Consider the following 26,934-nt stretch of genomic DNA (forward strand, 5'->3'; position numbering starts at 1 on the left):
TTCTTACTAGAGAAGAAAGCATGTTTTTCAGAATAAAGAGTGATCTAGAATTTGGGAGAAATAGATTATAGCATGCCATTATAACCTAATTATGAGGATGTATATAGGTCATTTGGCTTCACTGCAATTCAGTTTCCCATTTGAAAAATGAAAGCCAAATAAACAAATGTAAACAACCTACCTCTTGTGTTATTATCATCTTTATAAATAAGTTTATATAAATCTTGTATTACTGTTGCTATTAAAAAGATAAATACAGTATACTGATTCTTTTTCAATATCAAATTATTTTACTACTTCATGAAACTATTATTAGCTTTAGTTTCTCAAGTTCTTAGCAAAGACCAGTGTCAAATAGCACTGGTGGTTGAGTTTTCAAGTCACCCAATGGGCTCAATATCTTATATCTCAATGAATAGTGTAAAATTTCAAAAATACAGATAACACATTGCTAAAATAAAAGTGGTGGCCCAAGAAACAGTAACCATTTCAGTAGCACTGAGCACTCCTACTGCCCAATATTGTGCTCTCTAAATACCATTTCCCACTAAAACCAGGGTCCCTTGCAGAAATGGCTCCAGGGTAAGTGATTATCAAATTGTTGATCACATGGTCCCATTCTAGTCCCTGCTTGGTTGGGGGACCCAAAACATGGTTCATAAGCACATACTTCTGACCAACTGTAGTGACTCTGTTCATGTTTACCTTGAGCTTGCATATGTTAAAGCCACAATCTCCTTCTAGAAAAATCTCCTGCTTCCTCAATAAACCAGTACTATAATTACAACTTTTATGCTTACCTTAGTAAACGGTAAAAAACCCCATACAAACTTAGGACAACAATGGCCATTTTTAGGGGAGTTTTTGACTTATCAAAATTAATAACAACATACTTCAGAGGTGCTCTAGAAAAAATAAGTAGAAGACAAAAAACTCCAAATATTCATTGAATTCCCAATGAATTCACTGAAACTCCGATTCATTAACTGGCACGCTGAGGCCTCAACAAAATGGTGGCTCTGAGACAGTCTCTCAAAGATTCTCTATTTCATTTCTGCCCAAACATTTTGAAACTGACCTTCCTTGCACTACTTTATCTATAAACACGTGGCCTCTATTCATTCCGCTCATTCCCTGATTTCCTACACAAGCAATCCTTTCCTCAGTGTTTTTCTCAGAAACTCAACAACCATACTACACAAGATCCCTGTAAAACTGCTTAACTAGAAAACAAACCTATACAAGTTACTTTAAACTCTAGTCTACAGACAGTTAAAGGCTAAAATTAAGGATCTTCCTAAATCTCAGAAGACAGAAGTTTACTAAAGAATTCAACATTTCATTATATATGTATTGTCCTGGGCTACCACACCTGTATCAATTAATTCATTTAATTGTTAACCCCTCAGAAGGAGATAAATGGTTAAAAGATTTAATAACCTAGATGTGAGTAATTCTACAACTGACCTTCAGTGGGCAAGGAAAATAGGAAATACACAACATAAGGTCACTTCTGAAGCCTTTCACTTAAGGGCAGATTGGACAAAGATTCAAAACTGCTAACAAAATAAAGATAAATCAATAGGAAACTTTATAAAAATAGATTTTTGTAAACTTTCAAAAAATATTCTGGGGTAGATCCAATAGCAAAAGTGAAGGTAATCTTGTCCTCTCTTTTTGTAAATGGGCTTAGATATAAAATAAGGAACTTTGAAAAAAAACTGATCTGAAATGTAAAACTGCCATATTAGAAAAGATCCAAGGTATGACTGAACATTTTCAGAGAGCCTTACAAAGTTAAAAAGGTAGAAAACAAACAAACAAAACTGTATCATGTTCTGAATAAAACAAATGGCCCCTGAGATAAAATCAGGATCAAAATGTTCTATAATAACTAAGAGTTGGGAGAGAAAAAGGGCCACTGGAAGAACCAATGTCTTCTATTCTCTAAGAAACAGAGGGAAAAATATCCAAAAATGCCACTCCAAGGAAGACATTACCACCCAGCAATTCTTTGTTCTTTCTCTAAACTTCTAACAGGAACTGTCTATAAATACAGATGGATAACAATATAGCATCCTTGTCAATATGGGTTCTACTTCATCTACCATTAATAGTATTAATATAGGACATTAAATTCCTCAGGGTAAAGTTCTAAAGCAAAAGTGAAGCCAAGTGACTGAGTAGTAAATACAAAGAAAAAAATTTTTTTTGTCTTAAAAAAAATGTCTGGTTGTGCCAGAATGTGAAGGAAGATTGTATAAGACATACTTGTGGATATACAGTAAGTTGTAGAAGGCTTCAGGGATAATGGTTTACTACACCTATTCAAGCAGTGGAAATTGCTATTCTTAATTTTTTCTCAAGCCAATCTTTAACTGTTATTTTGGGACCATTATGAAAAGAATATTTCTCTTTTCTATGTGATGCATAAATTCTTTTGAGTGTACACAAAAAGGTTAGATCATATTCTAGACAGTTATTAACTCAACAACATGGCACCCACCAAAGACCCATTGCCTATTCAGCCTATTCCTTGATCCAACAGCCAAGACTTATTCTCCTTGCTTCAGAGCAATTACAGACAGCCTCAAAAAAGTTAGTCAAAGCACCTGTAGAGGGTCACCTGTAAATATGACGTTACTATGATGAGGAACTATCCCTAATGCTAACTAAAATACTAAACCTTTTTCTGTTAACTGATTGTGAAATACTGTTATTTTCTCCTCATGCTACCAACACTATTACCCATTGAAAAATAACCTTGTGGTTGTGTTTCTGTAGCTCAATATGTTTTCATGCCCTCAACAGACCTTTTGGACACTGCAGTCCAAATCCTGACAATAGTTTTGTTGTTCATCTTAAAAATACCAGGTTAGATATGCAATAACTAGTCTATGGGAGAATCCAATTTTGTACTGGAAACCAAACTGATGTAAGAAGCCAAACTTGCGGACTTTTCAAGAGCATTTCAAATTGCTAAAAATAAAAGGACTAAGGTATAACAGTGATAACTGTCATGCTTTTGGAGTAATAATTACTGGATGCTTTGATGCCACCCAAAGAAATTGTTGTCATAAAGTAAAAAGTGATACTATAGAAACTGGAGAAAATGCTTTAGCAGATCATCATGCAGATTATTTAGCAGAACAACAAGCCATGATTTAAAACAAAATAGGAGAATGGCATGCTAAGTAGAAGAAATGTATCTTTCATAAGAACATGTCTAGAAACACATAAAAATTTCCTTAGAAATAAGAATTAAATAATAAGCTCATAATGAGCACAGTATTTTGAAATTAACAGTTAGTAAGAATTGTTTTAAAAATAACTTGAAATTATTTATGAGTTACTTTTCATATGTCTACAGCAATCACTATATAGTATAAGAAGCCATTTACTAACAGTTAATAGCAATACCAATCAATCCACAATAACAAACTTGTTTCACTTTCAGCTTTCAGTATATGAAAGATAAGGTGTAGAAAGGTATCATGTAACACATGACAAATCCTCAGAGAAGCTTATGGTCTCGCTCTTACATTACAATTCATTAAAAATGGTAAAAAAAAATGCAACTTACACTCATCTCGGAACCTTGGTTCTGCATTAGGCCCAACTCTACCAAATGTTTTTATGATTTCTGTATGCAAAGAATACTGGTCTTGATATTGAGGATCTTCCAGGAAAGAAGCCAACTGCATTTTCACTCTTTCCAGCAACTTAAAATTGAATATTATACAGTCAAATTGAGAGAAGGACACACACTAAACATGGCTTGCATCACTGGATTCAAATGACTTATATCAACATAATAGTAGAAATTTGGAATTAAATAAGTACTTATTTAGTCTTTTGGCTCAGAAAAGATCTTAAATTTTTGTTTATGCTTGTTAATTCATTTTTTTGTTTTTTAAAAACACAAATATTCCCTGACAAACTGTAGAAAAGACCCCACAATATTTAGGGATAAAGATAGAGTTTTGATGATTTTGTATCTAAATTATAATTCTTAAAACAAATCAGAGTGTAAGTTACCCACTTATTCACCTTCTGAAAGCAATGAGTCATTAATGACTTACATCTTACTCATATTTCCGTAAAAGACATTTTTATTTTGGGATTTAAGGACATGTTGAAATTCTGCCAAGACTGCAAGCTTTGCAGAACAATGTGTTTTTTTATTTTGCTCCACCGGTGAAATACATAAGTGACAAAACGGAAAACATTTTTTCCCACAACTAACATGGTTGTTTAATTTTTGTTATAAAAAAAAGTCTATATGACAAAAAAAATTTACAGAACAGTTTTATAAATGTATATATATATATATTTTTTGGGGGGTAAAATGTCTATGGATGGAAAACCTTGTTTTCCATTTAAGTGGCTAAGTGATATGCCCACAAATAATTTACTTTCTCATGTATAGGGTTTTTCATTGTGTAAGGACATGTCCAATTTGATAATAAAGAATAAAATTCTGATAACTAATTTTGAGAAGTGTCTTATAGTTAATGTTGCAGATAGAACCTAACAAACTGAAAATTAAATGACAAGTTTCTGAATCAAAATACATATTTAGGGAGGAAGACTCTGGTAATCTCCTGAAGCAGGCGTGACAGAGGGTTGTCAGAGCGATGTGTGCTGCAAAAAGACGATACCAGTCTACGACATGACTTGCAGCTTGATTATCAATGACAGTTACAAGAACATAGGTACCCTCTAGCCTCTGTTCGTGAAACTGAGAAAACCTGTCTTCAAATCTCTACAAACTGGCAATTGGGAATTTATGTAGACTATCCAGAAGTCTATTGGATAATAGAAGCCTTTGGAGCTAAATCTGCTTTGAAGGATTATTCAAAACTGCAATATCCAGATAGACTTAAAATAGAACATCTTGAGAGTTGGCTTATACTTAATTTTCTAGTTGAGACGAAAGACTAGAGATTGCCTTAGCATATGAAAATATACTTTTGGTAGGCTATCATATTTTCAAATACTGAGATCCTCTTCCGGCCCATAAGTAACTAAGAAATAAAATGAAGGGTATGATGCTACCGGGTACATGTATAGTAATGTGTTATCATCACCTCAACAGTACATAGATTAAATAAATTCCAGTCACTTCCTACCTCTCTTTGAATAACTGTTTCCATAATAGTGCCAAAGGCTGGAATTGTGGCAATCCTGACAGAGCTGTTAAAATTAAAAAAGAAAGAAACTGAAACTTTCTTTGAGACGAAAAACTGATTATTATTAAAATATATATCAAAGTAAGTACAAGGTAAATATACTGTATTAGTCTCTAGCAATGACAAATTAAATTTTAAAAAAAGCAGACCAAGAAGAATGCTCAAAAAAGACAGACAGGATAACTTAAGGTCGCAGTCTGTGAAACTCACAATTCAGGATCACTGGACAAGGTAACAAGGGCCGGAGCAACCCGCTTGTCAACTAACGCTTCACTCATGCCTCGAAGAGTCAGCTGTAAACCAGTCAACATGCAATAAAAAATGGTTTGGTAAACTGGAATGAGAACTGGGTTAGCTGTGACTGAGGATGGGCAGGCAGACTCATTGGCCTTTCTTGGTTTAGTCACCCACACGAGACATTAAAATGTTAAGCCTCTGGTTCATGCCACTATACTTACTGGTAACAACATGTTAGTGAGATTAGCAGAGCATCCCTTCTTGGCTTGGAAGAAATAGTCCATCAGCATGTTTTAAGTTTGGGAAACGTTTATTGAGGACTAATAAATACTACTAATATATTCTTTTCAATATATGGCCTTGTCACTAGGCTTACTGTGAAGGTTGACTTAAAAAATACATGAATAGTAGTATAAAAAAGTTTAAAATCAATTAAGTATAATCCGATATTATTATTTTAAAGAGCTAAATCTATTCTTCAATGAATTTAAAAGCTGATGGTTATTTCTTGACAGGCGCATTTTGAAAGGGATGCTGAATGTAAAAGGCAGGAACGACACTTACATTTCAGGGTCACTGGAGAGAGTTATGAGAGCAGGAACAACTCTCTGAGCTACCAGAGTTTCATTCACCCCCTTCACCAACAGCTGATTGGTCAGCGCAGGGGGTATTCACAGGTGATGCACGGAAAGAGCAAACACAATGCCACAGGAAGAAGAAAGGAACAACCAAGAGAAAGAGAGAAAACACAAAAGCAAAACCAAAATTAGAAGCTAAGCAAATATTGCTACTAGAGTGCTTTATAAAGGAGAGAATGCTTAGGAGAAAAATAAAGCTTATGCAGCCTAGCAGTCCCTGAAAACAGTTTGTTACCAATTCAATGGCAGTTTGTACTTTTAGTCAAATAGTCTATGCAATTTCCATGTTCAATTTAAAAGAAAGTTTTACCCTTTTTTTTTTTTTTTTTGAAAGAAACTAAAAAGAAGACATGCTGGGTTCTATGGTTAAATTCTTTAAATAAACCTGATATAATTTTGTTATGACCAACAAGGTACAAACTGGACTGTTTTTAAACCAAACTCAAATGGCTAGCAGCCACCACTAAATTGCTTCTGATCGTTCTAACGCAAGTAAATTTAAAAATCACATACAAAAATTCCCAACCTTTTACATCACGTAGCTTTATTTCTTGAGGTACAGAGATATAATGCAGCCTAGTGGAAAGTACTTATTTCATGTGGGAATCAGACCTGGGTTCAGATTCTAGCTCTCCACTTATTGGTCATGTGGCCTTAGATATATTACATAATCTCCTGAAACTCAGTTTTCTCATCTGAAAATGGTGACGCTATCATCTACCTTAAAGGATCATTGTGCTACTAACTACACATAATATACTTAAATATTGTGTCTGACAAAGACTAGGCATTCAAGAAATGCAAGTTGAATTAGTATGACTCCTCAAAGGACATAAGATTTGTGATATATTTGGAAAAAGAAATTATTAATTAAAAAATGTTTTTGTCTCGTCCAAGTAGTTAATGTTTACAAATAGTTCTTTGTTTTGCATTTCTCTAAAAGCTCAAATTTAAAAAATACAATGAGCACAATTCGACCTATTTCTATAATCTAATCATAAAAACAATTCATTTAGCAACCAACCCTAGAGCACAGAACAAGAGGACAATATTGAGCTGTACGCATTGTTTTTATAAAAATCACGGAATTTTATGAGTTCAACAGAAAAGGGTAACATCCTAATCCTACATTCTCTATTTCAGAATGTAAACACAAATTAATCCTAAATGCTAATCAGTCTCTCCGCCTTGTAATGGAACTAGTCCTCAGGGAAGATGGAAAATGCCGTGGAATTTTTAGTAATAAAAACGCAACACTGTGTTGGGTTAACCATTTCTCCTACACAGCACGTCAGAGAGCAGAGCTCCCTTTATCAGAGATTTTTAATTTTACAGTAATCTGTTACCATTTAACAACTGATACACTTTAGAATCTACTTCAGTATTCTGAAATAATTTTTATTTCAACAGAACCATGGATAATTTAGGCGGGACTAAAATGACAAAAGAACTTCTGTTACTACCTTAAACATTACAGATGTCAGGTAGAAAGAAATAGGGGGAAGAAGTTCAAATACATTAAATACAACTTTCTTCTCTGTATCATTTTATAAATAAGGTAGCTTAGATTCGATTTAGTAAAGTGTATTTTGAAGTGTCTATCTTGTGCCAGCCAAAAAGCATTAAAAAAAAAAAAGGGATAATCCAGGGGGCACGTTAATTTTTCATTGCACTGGAGTTTTCAGGTTTAATTTATTAAGCTGGAAAATCGGAAAGCAAATTTTTTTTTTTTTTTTTGCGGTACGCGGGCCTCTGCTTGTTGTGGCCTCTCCCGTAGCGGAGCACAGGCTCCGGACACGCAGGCTCAGTGGCCATGGCTCACGGGCCCAGCCGCTCCGCGGCATGTGGGATCTTCCCGGACCGGGGCATGAACCCGTGTCCCCTGCATCGGCAGGCGGACTCTCAACCACTGCGCCACCAGGGAAGCCCGGAAAGCAAAATTTAAGAGCTATTAATTATTACACATTTTAGACACACTTTATCATTTGATTTTTAAACATGATGAGGTAAGTACAATTATTATTAATGTTTTAACAGATGAAGAAACTGAGCCTAAGAGAAGTTAAATAACTTGCCCAGGGTTTTAGAGCCCCAAAGAGGTAGAGATAGAAAATGGACTCAGTCACATTTGTCTTAAAAGCCCATGCTTTCTTTGTGTTGTGGTCTTAATGTTACCTGATTTATCTCCTTATGATTCATGTAAGAAATCATTATATTATTTTCTGCATCGATTGGGAAATCCATTATGTCACACTGGAAGTCACATAATAAAGTCTCTTTTATAAATCAATTTCAATAATAATTTGTTACATCAAGAATATATTGTCTCTTATTTAACAATGAGAATAATATGACTGATTGGATTTCCCCTTTTTGTCCCGCTGTCTGAAAACTCAGAGCTAAATTTAGTGTTCCATTTCACTAAGTATCTCATATTATGTTCCCGGTATATCCATTTATTGCTTTCTTCTCAGTAGTTTCTGGCCTTACATTAAAAAAATTAAAAATTTTAAGTGACCTGTTTTTTGTGTTTTTATTTTGAATTAACTCATTTTGGGGGTGGGGAAAGCAGGCATAACTATAAATTATAAAGTATCAGTATCAAAAGAAATCTTATGAAATAATTATTCTTTTAATACAATATTATTCAAAATAAGCCTCACTGACAAAAAAGTAACTAATTTTTCCTACTAATGACTTTTACTGGCATGCTCAGTAAAAATTTTTTATCATAAATGAACTTGAAAAATCATTAAAATAAGTCTCTCAGATTAGACTCAGAAACTCATAATCAACTTGAGAGAACACTGAGAACTGCTTAAGCATAGGTATAGTTTCCAACCAGCACTGACAGCAGACATAGAAACCAAAACCAGACAAAAAGCACATGTAAGAAATAAGGCAGAAAAAACCCCACAGAAACTAGTAAAAAGGGAGGACGCTTCACTTTCTTTATTTTCATTTATATTGTATGCTTCACCAGTATATACATACATTTTAGAAATAAATGGTTTAAGAGAAAGAAATAGCTGTTATGGTCTTAGAATAAAATCCTCTTAAGTGAGTACATTAAAGAAAAAAGATACTTTTTTCTTTTGAGGGGGAGAGGAGGCTAAAGAAAAACTTTTTTCTTTCATGGTAATAATTATTTTTCAGCATATTGAATAAACAAAAATTATTTATACCCAGAAGGCACTTATGCTAGACATCTAACTGAATTTTTAATTTGGAATTTATCTTGACAAAGAACATGTGATTAGTTTTTTTTGATCAAATATGTATAATTGTGGGAATAACACGTTCAGAGGATTTTCAGCCTCCTCATAAGGATGGAATTTTCTTTAGATTCCACAAATCTATTTTATATATTTAAGAATTTTAGAAGGTATATGTTTTAAATCTGTCAGTGCTCTATCCTTTAGATTGCAATTTATCTTAAGTTATGTAAAAATTCTAAAATTCAGGAAAAACTGAATTGTCTAATTCTTATGAAAATAAGTGCTTTAAGATATTTCAAGAATCACATGTGTATTTTTTTTTTTTTTTTTTTTTTTTTTGCGGTATGCGGGCCTCTCACTGTTGTGGCCTCTCCCGCCGCGGAGCACAGGCTCCGGACGCGCAGGCTCAGCGGCCACGGCTCACGGGCCCAGCCGCTCCGCGGCACGCGGGATCCTCCCGGACCAGGGCACGAACCCGTGTCTCCTGCGCCGGCAGGCGGGCTCTCAACCACTGCGCCACCAGGGAAGCCCCACATGTGTATTAAGGACGATTTTAGTTTGGATAAGTATACTTTTCCTAAACTATTATATTATTTTGTGAAGCAACAGCATATTAAAAAAAGACAGTAATCAGAATGATAGTTAACATTTATTAAGCTCTTATTATTATGTGCCAGACACTGTTTTAAGACCTCAGAAGTATTAATTCATTTAAAATTAACAAAAATCCTTTGAGATGGATACTTATTATTATCATCTTCACTTACGTTATAGATGAGAAAACTAAAGCACAGAGAAGTCGGAAACTGGCATTAAGTGGCAGAGACAGACACTGAACCCAGCCAGTATGGCTCTACGAGAAGACGCAAGAACAGTAAATAACACTGTAAACCACTTTCAGTGCTCAAATTCAAGTTCTAGAATCATATATATATATGTACACTAGGCTAACATAATTTCCTCTATGATGGATAAAAAGATAGGTATTTCAATTTTCATACTAAACTTGGGTAGGTGGCAATTTAAGAAGTCTCTTCTGTCTTATAAGTCTACGGGCAGTTAATGTATAGAGATGTTGTTATTCCAGATATGAAAGGTGAGGGAATAATGAAGTAGGAATAATCAGTAAAATAAATATTTCCATAATTGCAAGTATTGAATCCAACTATATTTTACTCATGAATCCAACTATATTTTACAACTTTAAAGATATCTTATATTGTTTTACTTTATTTTAATAGCTGTGTGCCTCAGTAAATAGAAAGTATAGCCAGGAAGATTTACATAGGATAGAAATTAAAATAAGATTTAAAAGAAATTCTGAGAAATGAAAATGATAATACAATAACATTCAAGGAACCAATAAGGCTAGAAAATAATCTGAAATGTACCAAAGCTAAATTTCTGCCCCATCACACAGTACACAACTAGATACTCTTCAATGCCATAAAATATACATCAATATACCATAGAATGAAAAGCCTCTCTGCTTTTTAAGAAATATTCCCTCTCCCTCTTCCGAAGAAAATTATTATGATCTGAACCAATAGAAGCATTTGTTTACATACCTCAAACATTCTAGCAGCAGTACATCTCACAAGTGCTGAAGTATGGACAACACCATACCATAAAACAGTTAACAGTAACTCATGGTAGGCTGGATTTGCACTGAAAGAAAAAAAATCAATGCTAAAAGTGAGAGCCACATAGTTCTTTAAAATATAAAAAGGTATATTCTTTCATTAAAGTTTATTTTGCCTTATTGGTATATTGAAAAATACTACATTTATGAGGAATATTAATGATAAAAATATTGGCAAAACATATAGAATTACTTTGTATGGTTTAATAGGTTACATCCAAGATTCTTTAAAAAAGGAAGTCACCTTATAAAACTACAAACTTCTAGCATATTCAGGAACTATACTTTTAGTTTCTCTAAGTATTTGCAATTAGGATAGATATTTCAACTCTTTAATAGCATAAAAGTTAAAATTATAAAAAAATAAAGTAAAATAAAATTTATTACTTATGAGAAAAAAAACACTGGACTAAGAGCCAAATGGGTAAGCTCTAACCTCTGTGGGTTTTAATTTCTGCATCTATAAAAATCTGGGACAATACTGTCCTATTTACATCATATGGTTGTTTGTAGGATCAATTACGATAAATCACCTATATGGAAGAGTAAGTTGGCTGTGAAGCCTATCCAAATGTGGGACAGTATTATTAATAAACACATAAGTAAAGAATGAGATAAAACTACTTAAGCCGCTAGATGATGTGCTTCTGAGGGACTAGGCAAATCAAATGGAATGGAAAAATCAAATGAGCTGGCTTTCACTTGGGGCTCCTTTTCCAGTTTTGGGATACTGAATTTTCTTCAAATCTGTACTTGACTCTATTTCTCCAACTGCTTCAAAGAAGATATGTCTGTATCCTTTCCCCCATTCTTTTATTATAATGCATTAATTACAAAATATTAAGAATGTACAAATAGGAAAAACTAAAAACAAACGAAAAAATCTTAAGTCTCAAAACCAAGAGATTTGGTGTGTATGCCAATCTTTTTAGACTAAAAGTATGTACTCTATAAATCCAATTTTAAAACTTTACATAGCTTTTAAAAAACTATAAGCTATTATTTTTACCCCAGTTCCACAAAAGAAGCTTTCAGGCTATCAAGAGGAGCATGAGATAATGAAAGCAAGGTCATTACATCTTCTAAGAATCCAATTAACAGCTTTCGGTCTTCTTCCTACAGAGGAAAAAGACTGATAATGAATTTCCATGCAATCAAGTAGAACTAAAACCATAATTTCCTAACTATAATTAGAAAATTTTACCAAATAAGGGGAAAATATCCTAATTTGGGAGCATTTTAATTAAAGATATTTATTAAGCATATCTATGATCACAAAGGTATGAGGACAAAGACTATCTTGATTCACAGATTCAGACCTGTGCTGTCCAATATGGTAGCCACTCACCACATGTGGTTACTTATATTTAAACTAAAAATGAAGTAAAATAAAAGATTCAGCTCCTAGTTGCACTAGTTACAATTCAAGTTGTTTAACAGCCATTTGTGTGGTTAGTGGTTACCTTACCGGACAGCTCAGATACAGATTACTTACATCATTGCACTATCGATTAGATAGTTCTGGTTTAAAACATAACAAGGTATATTCTTTTATTAAAATCTATTTTACCAATTTTACTTCCCATTAACTTTGGCTCTAAATTCTTAAATACAAACCACTAAAATAGTTATCCTCCTAATAGTAGAAAATTGATATCTGAGAAATTATTAGAGGTGAGAAGCTTCACACTTGCTGAAATAGAGACCACTGTGTTCTTAAAACAGTTGCACCCTTGACTAAAAAATAATCTTGACTTTTAATCTTTCTTTGACAAACCATTATTTTAATAATCTGAAAAAATGTTTCTTTTTTCTTACACAGTACTGTATTACGAAATATGTTAGAAAAAGCAGGTCTACTAAATAGGAAAGTTAAAAAAAATAACTGTATGTTAAATTAGCCTGAGTCTGTAAGGGAGGGAATCTGACATTCTATCAGAAAATAAATATATATAGAGTCAGGTATTTCATCTTTGGGTCTTATTAGCTCAACAATAAATGGCTTCTGTATATATCAATAGATCCATGAGGAAGACTAGATTACCACCTACCTTTTTTCTACATGGTCAGGTTAATTTAGAATGAGGTACAGATAAGTGATTGACAAAAGTAATGATCAGCATGAATAAAGGATGGACACAGCAGTTTTATAATATGCCAGTCTACTTAGGGAAGAACTTAGACACTGACAAACCAGCATCAGAACTGTGTTGGAATGTAGATCTCACTCATTTATAGTCGCTTACTATGTTAAACAGAGTATCCATAAATTTGGAAGATAAACTGTAAATCTGAAAAAACTTAAGTGTGAAATAAGACCTATGAAATATACTTCTAAATGAGCATGGATTCCTTTGATTTGAAAGTTTACTATAATACTATTTCTCAGCTTTGAAATTTAATAGTGCTCATGTATTTGATTCAAAATAAGTTTTGTTTACCAAAGCAATCAGGGCAGTGATTAACTCTAACAGAAAATTTAGTTTAGTAAGAAAAATATTAACAGCTGGTGTGGGCAATCTAGGACAGCCACCTCAATTCACATTTTGTAACCAGCAGGAAAGTTCTTATCTCTTGAGATATTTGGATTTCATATAGTGGCTCAAAAAACATGTGTTTATTCATTTATTCAACAAACCTATCCTGAGGGATTACCATGAGGCAAACTTTGTACTTCATACTTTATTATGTCTTAAAATACCATTTATGGTAAAAATCAACGTACTAACCAACTGCCAGAGCTTAAAAATGAGAGAGAAAAATATAGATGTCACACTTGGAAGAGCTTCTAAAATTAAAGAGGAAAATGGTATTCATGCTATTGTGCCTCGTAATATGTGCTAGGACTTAATCTCCATGAATTTAAGAATAACAATAGATCCAATCTGTTAAGGTTACATGACTTAAAATATTCTAGGGGCTTCCCTGGTGGCGCAGTGGTTGGGAATCTGCCTGCCGATGCAGGGGACACGGGTTCGAGCCCTGGTTTGGGAAGATCCCACATGCCGCGGAGCAACTAAGCCTGTGAGCCACAAACTACTGAGCCTGCACGTCTGGAGCCTGTGCTCCGCAACAAGGGAGGCCGTGACAGTGAGAGGCCCGCGCACCGCGACGAAGAGTGGCCCCCGCTCTCTGCAACTGGAGAAAGCCCTCGAACAGAAACGAAGACCCAACACAGCCCTAAATAAATAAATAAATAAATTTATTAAAAAAAAAAAAACGAATAGTGTTTATCACTGTCAGGTATTTTTAAAAAATTCTAAACACAGGGATTCTCTGTGTACACATATTATGGAGTAGTCTTAGAAACTAGTGTAGAAAAGTTTAAAAGAATACTGTACTACTTTAACAGAGTTGGAGCTTCTGTTTCAAGGTATCATATGATACTGTAGAACTATATTTTAATATTATAGGATGGTTCAAATCTGTTTTGGAAAAAGAGTGCAATAAATATGAACTGCTGTACTCTGAATACAAAAGGCAAAAGAAATTAGGTATTAATCGGGTAAATTTGGGAAAAAAGAACTTCCTGTTTGCTTCTCACATTCTAATTCCTAAAAATGCTTTATCTTGGGTCCATATCTTCGCCTCACAGGTGGGACTGCCTCTCACTTAAAAATGACTGATGTGCCTTAATAAACATAATGTGTTTACTTAAAACAATGTTAAGTAGAGTGAGGTGGTCTGTTACATTGGTGACCACCGATGAACCACATCTCCTGGTTCATGCTCTCATTTTAGTTCCCTCTTTTTGAATCTGGGCTGGGCCTGTGACTTGCTTTAAGCAATAAAATGCAGTAGTAGTGATGTGCTAATTCCAAGCCTAGGCTTTAGCCTAGCAGATTCTGATTTTGCAATTCGGGGAGCCCTGAGCCACCATGTAATGAGTCTGGCTCTGCTGTTCCACAGGCACTGGGGACATAGAGAGGCCCTAAGACCATATGGAGACTGACGCTCAGCCATCCTTGCTGAACCCCGTACCAACCAACCAAGGGAATGCAGCAACACAAGCGACTACCAGCAAGGAGAGACGCTTAGCTGAGCAAAGTCCGTGAGCAAATAAAAGGGTTATAATAAGCCTTTATGTTTGGGGGTAATTTATTATGCAGTAACAATTAAGAAAAATAAAGCATTACTAAAAAGTACCTTACTAAAAATGATGATATACTATGCTACAGCATTTTGTAGTTTGCTTCACCTAACACATGCGCTTTGTTTGTTATTAATGAAAAAATGATTAGGAAATACAAAGAAATTGCTAAATAAGTGCAATCTAACACCTCTCACAAAATATCAAGAAGCACAGAATCTCTAAATTTATTTGTCCAACAGAGATTTTCCTCAGAGACTATTACTGAAATATGCTCGCCACCGTAAATTATTTACTGAATGAAATGAATAAATAAATTTTGTTTTCATTTATGGGTAACATTTTCAATTATAAACACATTGAAAGACATAATATTAGCTATCTTTCTAAATAGAAAGTGCTTTACATTTGCCAGCAAAAGAATTTTTCCCTTACCTGAATATAACACGTAAGGACTCCTGTTGCATAAATAGGGACAGTAGCTTTAGTGAGGACCCCATTTCCTGCTGAGGAATCTAAAATCACAAAAACAATTTTAAAAATCTGAGTATGCTTTAAATGTAAAGCAAAAAGTCATAAGACAAATTATATTAAAAATTACAACTGGTTACAAGGCTTACAAATAAATATTATTACTTTGAAAAATATTTTGATTAAAACACATATCCACTGGTGGTTGTGAAAATATTATATAACTTAATACTTTTCAGAGCCATTAGCATAAACAGTTTTGATAGATGGGAAAAACTTTAATAACCAGAATGAGATGCTGTACTGTTATTTGCACAGTCAGAAATCGGAGCTTTCTTTAACACTCTCCCAAGTGCCCGTATAAGCAGGTCTTCATAAATTGTCAGACTTTCAATTTGCAGTATTCAGTAAAACGTAAAGGCACTCAGCTGAAAGGAGGCACCCAGATATACATTTTACCTGCTTCCAGGTATGAGATACTATTTAGTTTCCAGTGCTAGCCTAGTTCCAGAGCTCCTCCTGAATCCTGTATAGGGATTTTCAGCCAGACAGAACCCTGATTATTTTCATGGAGTAGGGAGGCTAAGTAAAGCATGGGGAGAGGGGAAAGCATCCAATCACAGGTGAGTGTCCTGTGACTACTGTAACATAAGAGATTTTCTTATGCAGCAGGTGTAGATGATTTAAAAATAAAAATGTTCCAGAGGTGATATGACAGTTGCTATTTATAGCACCACAGCTCTCACTTATTGATTTTTAGGCACTGTTTTAAGTGCTTTACATTTGCTTTTATGTACTCAAACTTTATTTAATTACTTTTTTCTATTTTTAATATGGTTTTAAATTCTTTTCAGAAAGTAGTACATAAAGAAATTGATTTGAAAAAATGTATTTAACTGTCCTGAAAGAATTTTCAGCAAAAAAGAAAGTTCCATTTTCATATCAATTAGTATTTGAGGTTTGTTTATTCTCTTGGTAAGGGTAATTTTTTCTTTTGGGGAGTACTGATGTTGGTTGACTGTGACTATGGTAGCTGAGAGGTAAATCTGAGGCTAGGAACATAAGCTTAAGTTGAATTCACAGATACAGACTGTATATACAGTGGTTAATAATCACTTCCTATATGAACAGCTAAATATTCACAGCTAACTAATAATTCTAAAAGCTATCAGTTTCTAAAAATATATAAATATTCTTCATCAATTTATCATCAGAATTAATAATTAACTAAAGAGATAATACCAACTATTAGGTATTCCAAGCATTAACCCTTTAGAAAGCTATTAAATATAAACTTTGGGAAGCATTTGTCAAAAAAAAAATCTCATCAACATTTTCAAACTTAAAGGGAATCATTTATTTATTCTCTAACTATCTCTGAGGACAGCCCAAAATGGAGTTCTTCAGATGACTCAATTCAAATCACTAAGGTAGGACTGAGATAAGAATTACCTATACATTCAAAATCAACCAAGTTTAAAAACAAAACAGGGGGGCTATACATTTTTGTTCCTAACATTTTTCACAATTCGTTCCTAAGAAATTAGAAAAACACACATGGACATAAGATCCACACATAAAGGAGTTCTTAGGCCAGTGGTGCTACAACTAGACTTCTTATGACAGATAAGTGAAAACTATGAACAGAGGGGCTGGAGCTGCTCATTAAAGCCTGTAGTTTCTTTAAAATCTCATGTTTCATTTAAAAAACATATATGTGTATCTTTCATTCTCTTCAATTATAATTTGTTTTAAGTTTGAAAAGTTCTAAGTAACTAATTTTGAATTAGATGCTCTTTATTTTTTCCTTTTCAGTATCTCGAATATACCACTTCAACTTTCCAAGGGTACAAGTACTCAGTTTGAGAAGCTCAGCCTTACGTCAATTTGATTACGGTGAAGGTAGATATTTACAGTCAAATTGACAAAGATTAATCTTACTGCCACCCCATGGGAAGGATATTAGATGTGGCAGAGTTGTAAAACCAAGAATTCCATAGTTTCCTTTTCAATTGTACTTGCTAGTTTATTTATACACTTTACATACAGTGAATAAAGAATTTTTCTGGAGTAAAGAGATTCAATTGTTTTTAAAAGTAATAATGAACAAACTTACCAATATTTTCTTCAGACAGTCTTAAAATCTCCTGGAACTGAGGTTTTACCTAAGCAACCCAAAGAAAAGATCCAGAAAGTCTCAAGTTCAACGGACCAGTCAATGGTTAAATAAATAAAATGTTTACTACCATTGCTACTACTACTTATTTATTTATTTTTTTTTATAGACCATTGATTCAAGTAGTCAAAAACATAACAATTCTTAAGAGCCATAGGAAAAAAGAAGAGTTAATTTACTGAAAACAACACCTTTTAGAGATAACATATTTTAAAAAAATCAATTCAGGTCAGCAAGTTTTCTGAAGGGCCTTTAGTTTCCTTCACTAAATTAAAATATTTTGCAAGGTAATTTTTTTTTTTTTTTTTTTTTGCTGTACGCGGGCCTCTCACTGTTGTGGCCTCTCCCATTGCGGAGCACAGGCTCCGGACGCGCAGGCTCAGCGGCCATGGCTCACGGGTCTAGCCGCTCCGCGGCACGTGGGATCTTCCCAGACCGGGGCACGAACCCGTGTCCCCTGCATCGGCAGGCGGACTCTCAACCACTGAGCCACCAGGGAAGCCCTGCAAGGTGATTTTAAGTGCTTGAAATTACTACCTCCTAAAACTGACCTCGATGTCAGAAAGGGTATTTAGGCAGATATTATATGATTAGAATTATTGAAAAAAATTTGCTGTATATAAAAGGAATGAAAATGAAATTCCATTCATTTAGGGTATTCAATAAGTAACATATTCATCATGTGATATCCATTGGCTTACATTAGTCTTTAACTTCTTTTAAATTTAATTTTAAACATCAAGTACAGAATTTAACATTAAAATTTTAAGTTAAAGCAAATGCTTGTTTCAATTTTTTATTTTTAACATTATTGGATTTCAGATTTCAGGCCACTGAAGTCAACCACTTACTGTTAAGTGCTAAAATGAACTCCTAATTGTTTTTGTAAAAAAAGTAAAATAAATAACAGCTACTTCTTTTGGAGATGTCAAACAAATTGTGCCATGTGTGAGTACCAGTAAAATCAAATTATATTTGTTTAATAATTACATGTTAGTAAAAAATGTAAAATGATTTTGTTTCTTCTACAATAACATCAAGCTCTGGTTTTTGTCCTCCTGTTGACAGGTCAGGCATATTAATTTCCAAATTCAATTTAAACTGAGATGTAGACCACTGTGAAAAGATTAATCTACAGAATCAGACTTATAGAATTAAATGACACTGAAGCAACTTCTTCATTTCACACATGGAAAGATTAAGCACAGATACATTAAATGATTTATCATAGGATACAAACATAACAGGGTCATAACCTATTTTCCGAATTTCATCCAGTCCACTATACCAAACTGTCATGCTCTAAATGTTTCAGTAACTACAGGTTTAATAGTAAAGAGCTACGCAAAATTTTTACCTTTTAAATGTCTTGATTAACATTTGATTATAGCAATTACATCTTTTTGTTTTTATTAGAGCTCTAAAGAATTGGCTTAACAATATGCTATGAAGACAAATGCAGTAACAGGATTGAAGAAGAAAGTGGGACCTAACGACATTCCAATTTAATATCTAAAACTACAGAATAACCTAGATAGGCAAATATGACAGTGACTGAAATATGCAGCATTTATCTCAAGTGTCCATTCTATTCCAAGAGCTTGTATCTTGTAGCAAGTATTCTATACAAGCTGCTTTGATTCTATCATCACCTGAAGTTTTGACCAAAGCCTGCTGAGCAAATGGCTGCTTCCTGAATCTGTGGTAGATGGTGAAGCAACAGAAGCACATTCAAAGAATCGTAGTTGAGTCCCCTATCTGATACTTCCTATGCTAGAAAGCTTTGAGATATCCACAGTGAGTAGATCTTATATCCAAATCTGGATACAAACTAAGTTATGGCTAAATCATCTTCTGAAAATCAATAAAGAGAAGAATATTACTGACTGGAATTTTCTTTTACTATCACAGTTTTCTAAGGTATTAAAAGATAATTTGAATAAAGGAAGGGCTCACATTTTTATTTACTCTGCTATAGCATTAATTAACACATTACATTTCTATGTCTCTTGCATATAAGAAAAAATGGAATACAAGCTTTTACCTTAGTGTTTGTAAAAATTTTGCCAAATGTCCGGCAAAGGCGCCAGAAAAATCTGGAGAATTCATGGACACAGGCAGTTGAAGTAACATTAATTTTGCCAACTATTTCTATAAGCTGTGGCAACCTGAATATGAAAGGAAAGAAAAATAGGCAGGGGTACAAATAAATTACTGTTTCCTTGCCAATTTCTGAAACAATGCAAATCTAACAATATCTTCTGTTCTGCTTTTCATAGCCAGTAAAATTGGAACGCAAAGGAGTTGTTTGGGACCCTTTGTAAAGTCTTCAGTTTATATTCTATAAATTTCTTAAAATAAATTTTAACTGATTGCCATAAAATATATGGAATCTTAATGGTAGGGTTCTAGGTATGGAGTTAATGAGACTCCAATCAATGGAGCTGATATATCATACAAGAGCTTGGCTACACTGGCATCATCCACTTTAGCCTCAAAAATGAAAAGTCTGGATGTAGTTTAAAATCCATCACCACTTGTAGACAATAAGGCAGCAGTTAGGTCTTCTGATATAATAGAGCAGCACCATCTTCATAGACAAATAACTACATATCTAGTAGTTATTGAGTAGTTATCTCCTCTCCTAAAGAAATTTACCATGGATGGTGCCAAGTTATGTTTTGCTATTTGTTTTTTAATATTTTGTCCCTCAGTGCCCAGGCTAAATACAGTGAGCTATCTTTCATTCAACTGATTGAGATGTACCAAATGAATACGGAGGTGGTAACTTACAATTGATTGACAACCCACAGTAAACTCTCCCAGCCTGTTGTACCCTCATGTTCCAGCTGGTAATCATAAAGTTGTAGCAGCACTGCCAATTGCTCACGACTTCCAATAATAGTAGACACATCTTGAAGAGGCGACATAGGCCGAGGGAACCTAGTCACTATAAAAATTAGAAGCAAAATAAATCACATAGAAAATGACAGTTTGGAAAGTTAGCTATTCTGTCAAAAGAAAAGTAAGGTTCTGCCTCCTAATTTTATTTAGCTTATTATAGACTTTAAATATAAAACTAAAATATATTAATTAAACCATTTTTAGAAAAAAATGAAATACAGTTGATCCCTGTACAATCGGGGGTTAATCTGCCTCCAACTTACAGTCGGCCCTCTGTATCAGAGGTTCTTCCACATCCACAAATTCAACCAACGACAGACCATGTAGTACTATAGCATTAACTATTGAAAAGTATTCACATATAAGTGGATGTGTACAGTTCAAACTCCTGTTGTTTAAGGATCAACTGTAAACTTTTGTCACATGTGAACAAATTTAGCAAATCTCAAAAATGAAGATTTTATGAGACTAAATAACTAGTAAATGAATATTGTAATGAAAGAGCTTGCCAGTGAAGAGTAAAATTTCACTTAGTTTAAATTAAAATTGGCCACAAAATAAGATCTCAGCTAAATATGGACTTGAATTTGGTTTTAAAAAAATAGAAATACTTGTAATTCCACCAGACTGTTTATGTCAAAAACTAATAACTATGATAAAATATTTCCTTCAGGCAGCAAGAAACTAATAGGTTGACAGCAAGGAAAAACTGTTTAATACCAGAGAATAATGACCTAAAATACATTAAAACTTGAGGTGAACAGGCTTCTTAAGTATTTAATCTCCAATATCAAATGATTTATTTAAAAAATGTTCCATAGTTTAATAAATATTAAGTTACTATAAAGTGTTAAAACCAGTGACCAGTAAGATAAAGCAAAATTATTATTAAAAAATGTATTATAAATGTTATAACCAGTCTCATGTATATACTTTAAAAGTTTGGGGGGAAACACTGAAAAAATTACTTTTAAAATTATGTAAATAAAACATGAATATACAGGTATATTGTAAAATTTGAACACATCAATAAAATCTATGATTCTACAGATCATAATTAGATTCCAGGTTATTAAAGAACAGGTCTTAGATGGCTGTTAAGTGAATAATGCTACCAACAGCTCATTAACGGTTGAACAGAAATTCCTAATGGCCTAGCATTCCTGCATAGAGGTTAACACCCTAAAAAGACACAATTAAGGATGCAGCATTTTCTCAAAACATATTAATGGTGTAATGATAATTATTAAACTTAAGAAAACATGAAATAACTTTAAAAATGCTCTATGACAAAATTAAGATGGTATTGTCCTCCTATGCTGCCCAAGGCTTTTAACAATATCAAGTACAGATAAAGGTTATCCCTTGCTAGCTGAAGTCTCCTATTTGCTATCATAATACACACACAAACAAACAAATAAATGAATTTAGGTAACATGGTATCCCATACTATCTGAGGTTTCTGCTTGAGTTATCATTATCTCAACCTAGGAATCAAACAGATTTGGATGGTGAGGGATATCTGTACTTCATATTTCTATATTGTCAAAGCATATCTGATAAGTTCAAAAAGGATTATATCATATTGGTCACAATCTGCAATACTATGATGGAATGTATCAATATATTATTCCTTCAAAAATACTGACAAATTATTGAAAAATAGTGGAACAGTTAAAAGTAAATCAGATAATGTCAAGATTTATTACAGGCAAAGTGAGGTCCAAAGATTTAAAGCTAGGTCCAACAGAAGCAAAACAATGTCAAGAAATAAGCAATTACTTAGATAACTCAGTTCTAACAGATAAGCAATCAGAATGGTTCAGGGACCTCAAAACATTATTCTATTTTAAAAGATTTTTAAAAATTTGAGCATCTAACTTGTAACCATACAGAAGAGTCCCCAGAATGCCATTTTAATAGGTATTTTATTGTCAAAAAATTACCACAACTATACAAATTCAGCAAAATAACAACTGTATGACTCTTCAATGTATTTCCCTCTCACTAGAATGTAAGCTCTTCATGGCAGAGATATTTGTCTGTTTTGTTTATGAGTGTATCTCAAGTGTTTAAAATAGTGCCTGACATAAGTATTAGCTAGTGCTCTGGAATTTTCATTACGTAAGAGAAAACTATTAAATCTTCACTTGTAATAAACTGTATCCCAAATTATATAGATATACATACAGATAGACACAGAGACATAGATATATAGATAGACCCTAAATAAGGATATAATATTTCCTCATTTATAATAAATGTATTATAACCTACATGCGAGAATAATAACATTAACATTTACAGCTACTATTAAAAGTCAGAGGGTCAAATTAAGTCAATAAGAACTTAAAAGATTATTTTTGGCATGACAAAGACATAATCACAAGGAAAGGTCAATAAACACCAGAAGGAATATGTTCAGGATGGTAAAGTAGTTTTGAAAATTTTCTATCTAATCTCTAACATGTGCTTGGCAATAGGTGACATTTAAGAATTATTTGCTAAATGAATGAATGATAGCAAGTGCTGTGGGTTGAACTGTGTCTCCCTTAAAATTTCATATGTTGGGCTTTCCTGGTGGTGCAGTGGTTGAGAGTCCGCCTGCCGATGCAGGGGACATGGGTTCGTGCCCCGGTCCGGGAAGATCCCACATGCCGCGGAGCGGCTGGGCCCGTGAGCCATGGCCGCTGAGCCTGCGCGTCCGGAGCCTGTGCTCCGCAACAGGAGAGGCCACAGCGTTGAGAGGCCCATGTACCAAAAAAAAAAAAAAAAAAAAAAATTCATATGTTGAAGTCCAAACCCCTAGAACCTCAGAATGTGACCTTATTTGGAAATACTGTTGTTGCAGATATAATTAGATAAGATTAAGTCATACTGGAATTGCGTGGACTTCTAATGCAATATAACTGATCTTATAAAAGGGAAATTTGGACAGAGACAAGTGCAGGCGTGTGCACACACACACACGGAGAATGGAATGTGAAGATGAAGGCAGAGACTGGGGTGATGTATCTATAAGCCAAAGAACACCAGAGATTGCCAGCAAACGACCAGAAGCTAGGAGAGAGGCATGAATCAGCTTTTCCCTCACAGCCTTTCAGAAGGAACCAACCCTACTGACACCTTGATCTCGGACTTCTAGAGAGTTCACTTCAGAACTGTGAAACAATAAATATCTGTTGTTAAAGTACTAAGTTTATGGTACTTCGTTATGCTGGCCCCAGCAGAACAGTACAGCAAGATAGAAAGAAAAAGAGAGGGAATTAGACAGACAGGGAAGTCCCTAGGCAGATGAAGTGTCTTAATGAGTGAAGGGGTAGAACCTAAAGTAGCCAGCTGTGAGTGCTTTATGAAAATTTATCTTAAAAGTTTGAATTTTCATTCTCCTCAATATCATTAAAAAATATTAAACTAACTTTACCCCATCCATTCTCAATTTTCGAAGTAAAACTGGCATTCTAACAGTGTACACCATTTTTATGCTGTGCTTTGTGTATTCTTGGACACACTGCTTCATATCCCAAAGATTATAGGTAGCTCAGTTTACTTTACATGAAAACTATAATTCTAAAAACACGGTGTGTTGATTTTCTCAATGTTATAATTCTTTTGTCTATCAGAAGCCCGTAAGAGACACGACTAATTCACAAATCCGAAAAAGCTGCAAAGGAATCTCATACATAGTAATAACTTGTCTATAGCCATTTATCCTGGGGGTTAGGTGCAGTGGGGCTATCACGTGCCATGGATCAAAGGTCACTTACTAGTTAGCTAGACTTTGAGCTAAGAAAATACTGGCTCTTGCTATCAATTTCATGTATTTCTGAAAATAAATCATATTCTTTTTTTGGAAAAAAAAGAAACTGTGTTGCATATGCTTATATTCCTATCAAGGACATAGCAGGAAAGAGTAATTACATTTACCTTCCCCTACTGAAAATAAGATGAAATAGCTGGGGAAGAAAAAATATAAAGAAAGTGGAAGTGAAAAGCTTCATAAACTGGCCCTGGTAACTATTAATTCTGCTCTATTAATGAAAGAAAACGCTTATTTCTGACTTATAACACTGAAAAAAAGGCTATTAAAAAAGGTTCTAGATTAAGAATGGAAAGAAAGTACAAATATTATAAAATAATACCACGAGGCTTATCCATAAAAGATGAAGCCATATAGTTCACCCCAGATATCATTCAATCTACGACCATGCAGTTCCACACATATAATACATTTTAGTAATTATGCTGTCATATAAAGTGACTTTTACATTTTTAATCAGAAACGATTCTTTGGGGAAGCTAAGCTGTTAATATTCTACATCTTCCTTCCATAATTTAAGTTCAGTACCTTCTATCTGTGGCACTTCACCATGAAGCTTGGCTTTGCTGGAGAAAGGTGCGTTCTGTAGCACTAATGCAAAGAGAGATGGGATCAAGGACTGCAAGGCAGACAGATACATGTGGAGCTTATGTTCATCCAGCCCGTGCTCTCCTTCCTGAAATATAAGGAGGTGAAAGCTAATTTTAGTCTTCTGAGGTTATGTATTTATGATGTTCTTCCTTTCTGTGGCAAACAATAAGACATTTAAAGACTTGTATGCTAGACTCACAGCATCACACCTAATGGAGATGACCATGAATCTTTTCTGAATTTCTCTGAGTATGTGAGAATGTGAAGTACTAAGGCATTGTGGAAGTAATAGAATCTTTTGTATGGAAAACTTTAGGGTGAACATCAGTCATTTCATTTGTATGGAACTTCTTTTACAAGTTTTTTTCTTTTAAGAGGGTCTTATCTTTTGACATTTTATAAGTCAGTTTAAAGAAATTAAAGTGAGCCACAGGAATCATTTTAAACGCTCAACTGCTAAATGAGCAGCAGCACTTGCTATCCCTAACTCCTTTTACAGATTTGGTGACAACTGTATTTGCCAGCATTGGAAGCACTTTAAAATAATTCAATGTATAGATAAAATGTAGGAGAAGAAATGTCAAAAGGAAATGAAAGAAAGAGATAACAGAAAAAAAAAAGAGTAAAAGGATCACTATGGTACACAGAAACCAAATATTAAAGTGAAAAATAGAATCATTAGGGAGGAAAGCATTTATTGCTGTTCACGTCCACTTGAGATGTCATTACTATATTATAAATAACAACTGTGTCAGAAATAACAGATATGTTAGTTTTTTACTATCAAGTTCTAAATTAGTTAATTTCTTCATGGAAGAATTACCTTGTGTGCTGAATACTGCAGCTATGTTGAGCAACAATGTGGAATTAGCTGTGTTATGAAATGGAACTAAAAAAAAAAAAAACAGGTACAGGGCTTCCCTGGTGGTGCAGTGGTTAAGAATCCTCCTGCCAATGCAGGAGAAACGGGTTCTAGCCCTGGTCCGGGAAGATTCCCACATGCCGCAGAGCAACTAAGCCTGTGCGTCACAACTACAGAGCTTGTGCTCTAAAGCCCACAAGCCACAACTACTGAGCCGGTGTGCTGCAACTACTGCAGCCCGCATGCCTAGAGCCTGTGCTCTGTAACGAGAGAAGCCACCACAATGAGAAGCCCACGCACTGCACGAAGAGTAGCCCTGGCTCGCCGCAACTGGAGAAAAGCTCGCACGCAGCAAGGAAGACCCGATGCAGCCAAAAATAAATAAATAAATTTTTAAAAAACCCAACACAAACAAACAAACAAAAAAACCAGGTACGGATAATTCTCAGATAGAAGGAATGCAAATATTTTTTTTAAATACTTAAAAAAATTCCCTAGGTTTCATAAAAAGGAGTATTTCAGTCTAGTTGTCTATTTATAGTTTTTTTAACACCCATTTTGAAGTTTATAGAAAAAACAGCCCAATTTTTAAATTAAATGAATACACGTGTATACATATAAGACTATCTACAGAGTAGTTAAAATACATTATGTTCAGAGCCTTTAAAATCTGGGGGTAAAAAGGGCAAGAGTTTGGCTTTAGAGACTGACATCAGATAATGGTTCTGTCATCTGACAGCTTTGGGACCCTGAGCAAGTTACTTAAACACTCAGTTTCCACACAAGAAAACCAAAATAGAATTCAAATGATTATAAGAATGAAATAATATATTTTATTTATAAAGTATCTACCTTAACGGTACATAATTAATATGCATTAAAGAAATGTTTTTCTTCTAGACTCTAAAAGGGACTTTTAGTACAAAAATTAGACCAAGAAGTTTCTACTGTTTCTTCAATTCTTTTACTTGGGAAGAATGGAAAGTTCACTTTAAAAAGTCAGGACATGAACTACTGCAGTGAAAAAAAGGTAAAGCATTTTGACACTGTATAAATAAGAAAGTTTTAGAGACTCATATTTTAGTTATCTCTG

At 34.0% G+C, this 26,934-nt stretch overlaps 1 protein-coding gene across 8 annotated transcripts in view; it reads right to left on the reverse strand.

Moving 5' to 3' along the window:
* Positions 1-26,934, reverse strand: part of RELCH (RAB11 binding and LisH domain, coiled-coil and HEAT repeat containing) — a 118,327-nt gene that overhangs the window by 17,584 nt on the left and 73,809 nt on the right. For 7 of the 8 annotated variants that reach the window (XR_010836777.1, XR_010836776.1, XM_059039364.2 and 4 more), the window contains 10 exons: positions 24,917-25,064; positions 20,458-20,614; positions 19,709-19,832; positions 17,605-17,653; positions 15,453-15,532; positions 11,937-12,043; positions 10,854-10,953; positions 5,994-6,076; positions 5,133-5,196; positions 3,584-3,722 (listed from right to left, as the gene is read on the reverse strand). Coding sequence is in view for 6 of the 8 variants with exons in the window: in XM_059039364.2 (XP_058895347.1) it covers positions 3,584-3,722; positions 5,133-5,196; positions 5,994-6,076; positions 10,854-10,953; positions 11,937-12,043; positions 15,453-15,532; positions 17,605-17,653; positions 19,709-19,832; positions 20,458-20,614; positions 24,917-25,064 (1,051 nt within the window). In the remaining 2 variants the exon portion in view is untranslated. Of the gene's footprint in view, positions 1-3,583; positions 3,723-5,132; positions 5,197-5,402; positions 5,486-5,993; positions 6,077-10,853; positions 10,954-11,936; positions 12,044-15,452; positions 15,533-17,604; positions 17,654-19,708; positions 19,833-20,457; positions 20,615-24,916; positions 25,065-26,934 lie in introns of all 8 variants that reach the window. The other variant, XM_059039365.2, reaches the window with a different exon arrangement.

This window comes from Kogia breviceps, chromosome 15 (genome assembly GCF_026419965.1).
Source record: "Kogia breviceps isolate mKogBre1 chromosome 15, mKogBre1 haplotype 1, whole genome shotgun sequence".
NCBI lineage: Eukaryota > Metazoa > Chordata > Mammalia > Artiodactyla > Physeteridae > Kogia > Kogia breviceps.